Genomic DNA, 8,207 nt, shown 5'->3' with positions numbered 1-8,207 from the left:
GATGGATAGATTTACTGGTAGATACGGATTGATAGATAGACTGATGGCTAGATAAACAGACAGATGGATAGATAGATAGATAGATAGATAGATTGATGGATTGATGGATGGATAGATAGATTGATAGATTGATAGTTAGATAGACAGACAGACAGATAGATGGATTGATGGATATATAGACAAAAGTAGAAAACTGGGCACAGATTGATTGATGGATAGATTTACTGATATAGATAGATAGAGAGATAGACAGATAATAATAATAATAATAATAATAATAATAATATTATTATTATTATTACCGTATTATTATTATTATTATTATTATCATTATCATTTCTATTATTGTTATCATTATGTTAGTACTAAGATCTACAACGATGCTCCTACTTTTATTATTATTATTATTATTATTATTATCCATATTATTTTTTTACTACTACTACCACCACCACCACTACCACTACCACTACTACCACCACCACCACTACCACTACCACTACTACCACCACCACCACTACCACTACTACTACCACTACTACTACTACTACTACCACTACTTACGTACAAGGTTGTAGAAGGAACCAACCCTATACTGTGTGTTGTGTACTGACTCAGTCGCGTTAACTCCAATCTGAGCAACACGACTCTGAAAAAAAGAAGAAAAATCAAATATACACACAGGAGCCTTCATTCATCGCCTATCGACAGCACGAGAGCCAATAACACACATCATTTTCCATCCATCTATTGCCAGACGCCTAGATCCAGTAAGGGGTGGCCACAAACAAATCGCCTCCATGTCGCCCTGTCCAACGCCATTTCACTGCCCTGCTCCCAGCTCACACCACACGGCCCCCCCCCTCTCTCATATACCTCTCCGCTCCATCTCATCCTCGGCCTCCCTCTCGCTCTCACATAATTTTAATATATACAAATCTTTTCCCTACACGTGCAAGCTCAGAATGTTAAGTAATGGACCATTGTTGCTCTATCTAGCTATCTGTCTATCTATTTATCTATCAACAAAGCACCAACATGAGTCCAAATCTCAACCGTTTGGGAGCTGATATCTTCATGGCCGAATTACGAGGTAAATAAAGTGAACAGTAATAATGTAGTGTGTATGTATGTATGTATGTACGTATGTGTGTGTGTGGTGTGTGTGTGTGTGTTCTTACCTAATTGTTCTTACCTAATTGTATCTTTACAGGAATGAGTCAAGCTCGTACTGTCCCGTGTCTTAAACCATATTTATCGTACATATCCTTAAATTTGTGAATTGTTTTGGCACACACTATTTCATTCGGCAGTGCATTCCATTGATCAATTGCTCTGTTTGGGAAACTGAATTTCCTTACGTCTTTATCACCTCTCTTCTTATGCAATTTTTTGCAGTGTCCTCTTGCTGATGCTTCTCCATATGTTAAGTAATCATTTATGTCTATTTTCTCCTTTCCTGATATGCATTTATATAGCATTATCATGTCACCTCTTTTCCTTCTCTCCTGTAGTGTTGGTAGATTCAGTTTATTTAGTCTTTCTTCGTAGCTTAGGTCCCTTAAGCTTGGTATCCATCTTGTAGCGGCCCTTTGAACTTTTTCAATCTTGTCTATGTGCTTTTTGAGATGAGGACTCCAGACTACTGATGCATATTCCAGGGTTGGTCTAATGAATGATGTTATTATCCTTCTTGGCATGTCTTCATTTATGTATGTGAATGCTATTCTCATATTTGCAAGCAATGTATACATGTTCCGTACCTTCTCGCTGATGTGGTCAGCCGGAGATAGTCTGTTATTGATAATCACACCTAGGTCTTTCTCTCTTTCTGATGTGTATAGGGTTTTATTTCCTAACTTATAATCCCAATCAGGTCTTTTTCCACTTTTACCAAACTTGATTACATGACACTTGTCCACATTGAATTCCATTTGCCATTTACTACTCCATTCATGAAGTTTATTTAATTCTTCTTGTAGCTCTTTACAAGAGTCTGTGTTAGTAATTCTCATTTGTATTTTTGCATCATCTGCAAACATATTCAGATAGCTCTCATTTCCAGTGTTACTGTTTATATCATTTATATACACTAAAAACATGATTGGTGCCAGCACTGAACCCTGTGGTACTCCACTAGTCACTTCTTTCAGTGATGAGTAGTTTCCTCTTAGTCCTGTCGTCATTTCTCTTTTTATGAGAAAGTCTTGCATCCAACAAAACAGTTTGCCTCGAATTCCTCCTTGATGGTACAGTTTCCATAAAAGTCTTTGGTGTGGTACTGTGTCAAAAGCTTTCTTGAAATCTAAATAGATACTGTCCACCCATCCTTCCCTTTCCTGTATTGTGTTTGTTACTCTGTCATAGTAGCTCAACAGATTAGTAACACATGATTTTCCTTTTCTGAAACCAAACTGTCTTTCTGTTATCATACTGTGTTCTTCTAGATGATTTACCCAAGCTTTTCTTATAATTTTTCTAATACCTTGCTTACAACACTGGTCAGTGATACTGGTCGGTAGTTGAGTGGATTTTGTCTATTTCCTTTCTTGAATAAGGGGACAATATTTGCTTTTTTCCAAATGTCAGGTAGTTTACCTTGACTCAAGGATTTCTTGAAAATTAAAAATAATGGTTTACTTAACTCCTTTGCACATTCTCGTAATACCCAACATGAAATTTCATCAGGACCACTTGCTTTTCCTCTGTCTAATCTACTTAACTCCTCCTGTATTACTTTTTCTGCTATTTGTATATCTGGTAGAATGTGTGGACACGCGTGTTCCACATAGTCCCTCTAAAAAATTTTTTCTTCTGTAAAAACTAATTGGAAATTCTTATTTAGTGCTTCACAAATATCTTTCTCTTTGTGTATAAGTGATTCCCTCGTCCGTAATGGATTGTATTATATCTTTTACTTTAGTTTTGCTTCTAATATAGCTGTAAAACAGCTTTGGTTGATCACTACTTTTATTTATTATATCCTCCTCAAACTATTTTTGGGCTTCCCTCCTTATTCTTGTATAGTTGTTTCTTGCCTGTTTGTAATTATTATATGCCCTTTCACTATTGTGTCTTCTGTATCTATTCCACAACAAATCTCTTCTTTCTTTTGATTTTTTACATTCTGTATTGAACCATTTCTGTATTTTCTTATCTACTTCTTTGTGCTGTGGGATGTACTTCTGGACTCCTATTTCATAAAATTCACAAAAATTTTTATATACAGCATTTAAATCTTGTCCTCTAAGCTCATTTTCCCAATCAACTTCTAAGAAATACTTCTTTAGGTCTTGATAATTTCCCTTTTTATAGTTTAGGCTCTTTTTGTAACTATCATTGCTGTTTACTATGTCATATGCTATCCTGAAGTTATAATTTAGTACTGCATGATCGCTTTTGCCGAGTGGAGGGTGATATATTAAACTGTCAATATCATTTTCTTGCCTTGTAAATATTAGATCTAGCACTGAAGGTACATCAAGTCCTCTTTTTCTGGTGGTTTCCCTCACATGTTGCGTTAAGAAAAACTCTTGTACGAGATCCAGGAGCTTTTGGTCCCAACAGCTTTCTTGGCTATTTATATCTAGAGTATTCCAATTTATATTTGTATTGAAGTCCCCAGTTAGTATAATTCTTTCCGATTTCTCTTCCATTTTATGTAGCAATGATCTTACACTCTGAATTGTACTCTCTGCCAGGTCCTCATATTCGTCTCTTTCCCATGTGTTTGATCTGGGTGGCATGTACAAATTGGCTACAATTACTTTACCTTCAGATGTGTCGATCTCTACTGCAATCAGTTCTACTTGTGATGGTATATCTAGTTTTATTTCCTTGACTTTTAGATTTTTCTTAGTTAATATTATAATTCCTCCTCCTTTTTTTACATTTCTGTCTCTTCTCCATATATTGTATTCCTCTTAAGTTTAGTATGTCATTTGATATCCTTGGTATTAATTTTGTTTCAGTTAGGCATCTTATTTGTGGTTCATTTTCTCTGACAATCATTCATCTCTAGTAATTTAGATACCATTCCATCCACATTTGAGTACATCAACTTTATCATCTTGTTTATACACTTGTCATGACATGGTTCAACTACCTTCCTCCTTTTTCTTCCATCCTGTTTGTTGTACCACTTTCGTACCTGCAGTCCTATTACTTTGTAAAAAAAAATTTCTTCTCCTCCTCTTCTGATCTTCCCTCATTTTTTGTTTTTGCTTCCTCCCTTTTCTCTTTCAGTAATTCCAGTTCCTCTTGTGTTCGGCATCTTTTTATCCATACAGTTTTGAACTCCTCTTTTTCCTTAAGATTCTTTGCATTGTTTAGTATCTCTTCCACAGTGTTTACACTCTGGAAAGTCACCTTTAGAGGTCTTGTCTTGCTTTTCTCGTATTTCCCTAACCTTTTGTGTTCCTCTATGTCTTTACTACAGATTTCCTCTGATACTTCTTTCAGTAAGCTCATTACATTTGCCATCTCCTTTTTGTCTCTTGTGATCTTGTTTTTAACTTCTTCCTCTTCTATACCAGTGATTACTATTGATTTGTTTATCTCTACTGAATCTCTGACTAACTTTGGATTGTTTTGGATTATTCTTTTCACCTCCTTTTTAATGCTTTTTTCCTCCATCCTTTTTTCTAAGTCTTTCTTTACTTTCACCATTTCAGCATACGTAGTTTCTACATCATTTTTGTAGCTTTGCACAGCTTCATTCACTTGTGTTATCTTCTCCTCAATATCACTGCTCTGATCAATAAGACTGCTAACTTGCCTAATTGTCTCTGTGTCATTTTTGAACTCTTCCATAACACTCTCGTGATTGACTACTGTACTTGCCATTTCACTCATTTTCTTCCTAAGTGTACTCAATTCCACTGTTAGTTCACTGATGGTTGTGTCTTTCTTATTGGCCTCCCTTCCTAGTTTTTCTATTTCTTCCTTTTGCAAGTGCATCTGCTTCTTTATTTCATCGATTTCATTTTTGAAAGCCATTTCTAGTTTGTTTACACGTTCAACCAGTCTATTGTGGGTCTCTACTTCAACCAGTTCTTGGTAGAAATCATCATTTTGCTTTTTACCTTTATCCCTTTTCTTTTCCAAATTTGTTTTACTGAAGTATGTATCCATTTTGCAATACTTAAAGTGCAAAGGATGTACTTACAATCTCCGTGTTGTTGTAGTCTAAACAAACCTCAGAGATGACTCAGCGTATTCTTTCGTCTTGGTTCTATTTCCTGTTTGTACAAGTCTTGTTTAAACTTATTATTATTTTCCTTTTAATAATGAACAATCATTTAGTCTAACCTGGTACTGAGCTTGACTCATACAAAGATACTATTTAGCCAATGCCACTGGCCGTGATGATTTGGTACGGAGCGCCGGTGTCACACGTCCGCCTGGATTGAATCCCTCTGTGTGTGTGTGTGTGTGTGTGTGTGTGTGTGTGTGTGTATGTGTGTCCACTAAGGTATTGTTGGAGGCAGTGTGTATGTGTATATATTATACATGTATGTACGTGTATATCCATGTACGTAATTCTGTGTACGTACCACTTCAGGCTCCTCCGGCACCGACTCTCCACTCCAGCCATACGCATACAGCCACAGCGGAAGGTATGAGTGGATGGTGAAGAAAGCTGTCAAATTCCTTGTACTTTGTAATTCATTGATATAATCCCTCACTGCTTGCGTCTCCAGCTCTGAGAACCCCGTGGGGCCTGGGGGGGGGGCGAGAGAGGGGGTTATTTGAAGGGTTAGTGAAGATGGAAGATGGGAAATAAATCGCTGAGGATGAGGTGTTTGGGACACTTGTGTGGTGTTGAGTACTGAGATGAAAATTAAAAGAATATATATGTTGAGAGAGAGAGAGAGAGAGAGAGAGAGAGAGAGAGAGAGAGAGAGAGAGAGAGTAGCTGTCTCCTGTCAATCATTGTCTTACCTCGAGCAGTAGTGAGAATGTAATCATAATTCAATACTGTTAACGCAATTTGTAAGAGAGAGAGAGAGAGAGAGAGAGAGAGAGAGAGAGAGAGAGCTACAACATATAACAATATTAAAGTATTGTGCTCTGCCTGTGTGTGTGTGTGTGTGTGTGTGTGTGTGTGTGTGTGTGTGTGTGTGTGTGTGTTAACAGATATAAAAGCCTTGCAGCGGACAGGGATTAAGTTAAAGCCTGTGACAAATGGCGGGAGTGACGACATTTAAATTCGAAATATCTCACCAAATACTCACCCTAGCGGCCCCAGTCTGTAACATCTATTGCACAGGTTCATCCTAGTCACGAAGAATCACTGTCAGCCTCCATACCTACCGAATAATTAACGAAAAACGCGATAATTCTGGACCACCCCACCACACACACCGACACGGGAATGTAAATAAACCTGCGGGACGTTCGAAAGCGTTAGCAAGTTAATTATTTTTCTTTTTCACTAACAAAATTATTCACAAAGGTAATTTTTAAACACATTGGTCACTAAACAAACTAAATTACAATTAATTTTTTGATGCATATGCCAAATGATGCTAAAATGAGTAATTATATTGATGAATTTTATAAAGCAAAAGGCTGAAACGAACGCGTGATTTTGAAACTTTTACCACAAAATCACTCGTTCGTTTTGTTTGTTACGAAATTCGTTTACTTGGCGAATGGATCCATAAATTAATTTCAGTTTATTATGTTTAGTGAAAAATATGTTTAAAAATTACCTCTGCAGATTAATTTTGATGATGAAATACATTACATTGTTAACGCTTTCGAACATAAGAACATAAGAAGAGAGGATAACTGCAGTAGGCCGGTTGGCCCACGCTAGGCAGCTCCTAGAAGAGTAACTGAACTACTAGAATGAGATAAGGATAGCAAAGAAGAAGGTGCTTCCCCGCCCTCCAAACCCTCCAGCCGAAGCCGGCAGGAAAAAGTCAGAAAGAGCACCACACTGACGTGGACATTTTACAGGAAAGTGTGAAAGGAGAATAGAGACTATCATAGTGTAACCTGAAAAGGAAAAATTATGAATTAGTATTGGTTATAAGATTTTCTTTTTTCTATACCCACCCCTTATTTGTCATATGCTTATCTAGCCTATACTTGAAACTCTCAATGGAAGAAGCAGCAACTACTTTACTAGGTAGCTTATTCCATTCGTCTACTACTCTATTACCAAACCAATTTCTACCTATTTCCTTATTGAAACGGAATTTTTCTAGTTTCAAACCATTATTTCCAGTTCTATCCTGTATGCTCACTTTAAGTACCTTGCTAATATCTCCCTTATTTATACCCTTCATCCACTTAAACACCTCAATTAAGTCTCCCCTTACTCTACGCCTCTCTAGCGAATGCAGACTTAGCCTTTTCAGTCTGTCTTCATATGACAGGTTCCGGACGTCATGTATAATTTTTGTCATTCTTCTCTGTACATTTTCTAACGAATTAATATCCATTCTATAGTAAGGACACCAAAATTGTACTGCGTTGTCTAAATGTGCCCTTACTTATGCTAGATAAAGTTTCAGTATTACTTTTGATGATCTATTGCTCATGTTTTGTTTACACTCATACCGATGTGCGTGCAGTGAGACGGCCCAGAATAATCGCGTTTTTCGTTAATTATTCGTTGGATATGGAGGCTGACCGTGATTCTTCGTGACTAGGGTGAACTTGTGCAGTAGATGTTACAGACTGCAAGCTCTAGGGTGAATATTTGGTGAGATATTTGTGTTTTTTAATGACGTTTCCCTCCGCTATTTGTCACTGCCTTTGATAGAATGCCTCTCCGCTCCGTTTTCTTTCACCCGGGGAGTAACTTGTTCATTGTTACCTCCGCCCACGAAGTTGGAGGAGGTTATATATTCAACTGTGTTTATCTGTCTGTCTGTTTGTCCCGACGATATTTCCAGAATTTCTCAGTGAATTTCAATGAAGTTTGGTGGAAGGGTGAGCCTCCCCCCAACTCACCCTCGTAGTTCTTGCTGCAGCTGTCTCCGGTCCCCTTCCCGTCCACCCAGTGCCCGTCGTCGTAGTTCCGGCCCAGATGGACGCCGTAGCAGGTGGCGTTGGGGTTCCTGTTCCGGTTCTTGCGCCAGAGACGGTCCTGATGGATGGATGGATGGGTGGATGGATGCTTGATGGTTTGGTGGATAGATAAACAGAGAGAAGGATTGATGGATGGATGGATGGGTGGATGGATGCTTGAT

General features: G+C 37.8%; 1 protein-coding gene across 1 annotated transcript in view; it reads right to left on the bottom strand.

Annotated features, from left to right (window-relative positions):
* Nucleotides 1-556: 556 nt before the first annotated feature.
* LOC145411426 (carboxypeptidase A4-like) overlaps nt 557-8,207 on the bottom strand; it is an 18,368-nt gene continuing 10,717 nt past the window's right edge. The window contains exons 3-5 of the mRNA XM_080281469.1: nt 7,969-8,104; nt 5,556-5,722; nt 557-649 (exon numbers count right to left, since the gene is read on the bottom strand). Coding sequence (XP_080137595.1) covers nt 557-649; nt 5,556-5,722; nt 7,969-8,104 — 396 coding nt within the window. The remainder of the gene's footprint in view (nt 650-5,555; nt 5,723-7,968; nt 8,105-8,207) is intronic.

This window comes from Coenobita brevimanus, chromosome 11, assembly GCF_032717465.1.
Source record: "Coenobita brevimanus isolate Jiangsu-jjx chromosome 11, ASM3271746v2, whole genome shotgun sequence".
Lineage (NCBI taxonomy): Eukaryota > Metazoa > Arthropoda > Malacostraca > Decapoda > Coenobitidae > Coenobita > Coenobita brevimanus.
This window is presented reverse-complemented; position numbering and strand designations above follow the sequence as displayed.